General features: G+C 57.9%; 1 protein-coding gene across 1 annotated transcript; it reads left to right on the top strand.

Annotated features, from left to right (window-relative positions):
* Positions 1-256: 256 nt before the first annotated feature.
* On the top strand, positions 257-1954 carry DQ04_17821000 (hypothetical protein; the record flags this gene model as incomplete). Its single annotated transcript, XM_009317636.1, has 1 exon — positions 257-1954. One exon carries the CDS (start codon positions 257-259, stop codon positions 1952-1954), a length of 1698 nt encoding a protein of 565 aa, XP_009315911.1.
* Between the last annotated feature and the right edge of the window lie 184 nt (positions 1955-2138).

Genomic DNA, 2138 nt, shown 5'->3' with positions numbered 1-2138 from the left:
TGCATGTATGTATGTGTGTCTGTGTTTACATGTCTGTGGCAGTCATGCGGAATAGGGGGTGCATCCCTTTCAGATTTCCTTCTGTGAGACTCTTTTCTCCCGCCCCACCATCAGCCCCACTTTGTTCCTGCACGGCCGCTTCCGCTGCTGCTGGCGCTTGTTTTTGAACGCCATGCACCCCTCGTGGCATCTCTGTATCTATTTCTTTTGCCTTTTCTTCGCGCAAGGTGTGTGGTGTGCTGGTGGTCGGGCGCGAATGGACACCCTTCCCTTCCGCCTCGTGCGGCCCATGAACCAGCTAACGCAGTTAGCGCTTCTCAAGCACATTGGCCGCCAGAACGAGAGACTCACGGCATTTAACGCCAAGTTAATACAGCGGTTCGCGCTGCTCGACTATGTTGACCACCGCGCGATGCTGGCGCTTCTCACTGATAGGGCCCAGCAACCGCTCCTGTCGTTGTCGTTTCCAGGTCTCCGTCAGACGCTGCAGGCTGTGCAGCGCTTCCCCGTTGACTTCGCTGCGGAGAAGCTTGAGTTCGAGGCCGCACTGCTTGATTCGGTGTTCGCGACACCCCCTGACACGCTTTCGTCGGTGGAGTACGGCGCGTTGTGGTCGCTCGCAACGCAGGTGACCGCGTGGGAGGATGTGCTGCGGCTCTCGAGCACCTTCCCACTGCAGAGTACACTGCCTTTGCAGAGCGAGAAGGAATTCCGTGTCGTGCTTGATCAGATGCTCGTTGCGGCAATCCCCATGTCTTCGTTGGTCTATTACTGCTCAACTGCTGCTGCTGGCGATGGCGGTGGTGGCAATAGTGACGCGACAGTGTCGACGCCGCGGGGTGTGCGGCTGCTGAAAGAGTTGGTTGGGGAAGAAGCTGCACTCCAGCGCGCCCTCGACGGCATCATGCAGCTCGGCGCCTGCTGGACCGAGCGGGAGTGTGCGGTGTCGACCTTCGTCGGTGTGGTGCATGCATTGGGGAAGTGGCCACAGGAGTGTCTCCCCGATGCCGCAGCGTGGCGGAAACTAGCGCTGCGCCCGACCACATTCCACGATGTGGATCTGCATAAGCTGCTTCGGCTCTTGATTCGGCTGCATAGCCCTGTTGTGCCAGAGCATGTGCGGGAGTCACTCAAAGAAGCCCTTAGTGCGGACTTGTGGCGGTGCTACGCAGAGCTGCCAATTGAGCCGGTGGCGGTCTTTTTTGCGACGGAGGGGCTCTTTAAGAGGACCAATGACGTTGGGAGAACAGACGGTGACAGTAGTGGCAGTTGTAGTAGTGGTAGCAGCAGCACTATCGCCCACAATAACGGCGAGAATGCTACAGGAGCAGCCTCGGCACCGCTGTTGCTTGAGGCGATGCGGCGGCTTCACGAGCATGCACTGGAAAAACAGTTGCGCTGTGATGGACCCCCGCTCGGTCTCCATGTTCTCATCAGCCTCCTCGTCAGCAGTGCCTTCCTACAGGTGAAAGGGGAACTCCTCAGTGCCATTATTGCTGCACTAAAAGATAAGTTGGCGTCATTGTTATCATCGTCATCCTCATCAGTGCAGCCTTTGACACCTTTGCAGGCGTCCATCATCGCCACATCCCTGGATCGAGTTCAACCACATTCATCTGGCGCCGCGGCTTCCTCTACCTTCTCCTCAGGGAAGGGGAACGAGGATGCGGATGCAATTGGGAAGCTGATCGTGCCGTTCTTGAGCCACGCGTACCTAAGCGAGCATGGGTGTGCGCGGTGTGTGGCAGAGCTTCTCTGTGGCTGCCCCCGATGGGCACGACAGTGGGGGCTCGAGGAGGGATGCATCGATGTGTTGCGCCACCACGCACAGGACGGCTTCACCAAGGCGCAGCTGCAACAAATTCTGAGCAGTGACAGTCGTGGTCTTCTTGTGTTGCCATCGGACGCGCGGGATATTGTCACGCAGCGTGCGACGGAGGTGCCCAGCAGATGACACTGTGGAAGCGCCGTGGAGTGGCTGGGCAGAAGAAACCAAAGAGCTCCCGCATGCGGCACTGGAAGGAAGGGAGACGCCGCGGGTTGATAGCTTTGCCATCCGGTGTGGATGGGGTGCAACTTCTTCACATTTAGGCTGATTGATTAGGTGAGTAATTGTTTTTGTGTGTGTGTGTGTGTGT

This window comes from Trypanosoma grayi (genome assembly GCF_000691245.1).
Source record: "Trypanosoma grayi strain ANR4 Tgr_1782_V1, whole genome shotgun sequence".
Lineage (NCBI taxonomy): Eukaryota > Euglenozoa > Kinetoplastea > Trypanosomatida > Trypanosomatidae > Trypanosoma > Trypanosoma grayi.
The sequence above is the reverse complement of the archived record's forward strand: the minus strand, read 5'-3'. Positions and strand labels throughout refer to the sequence as shown.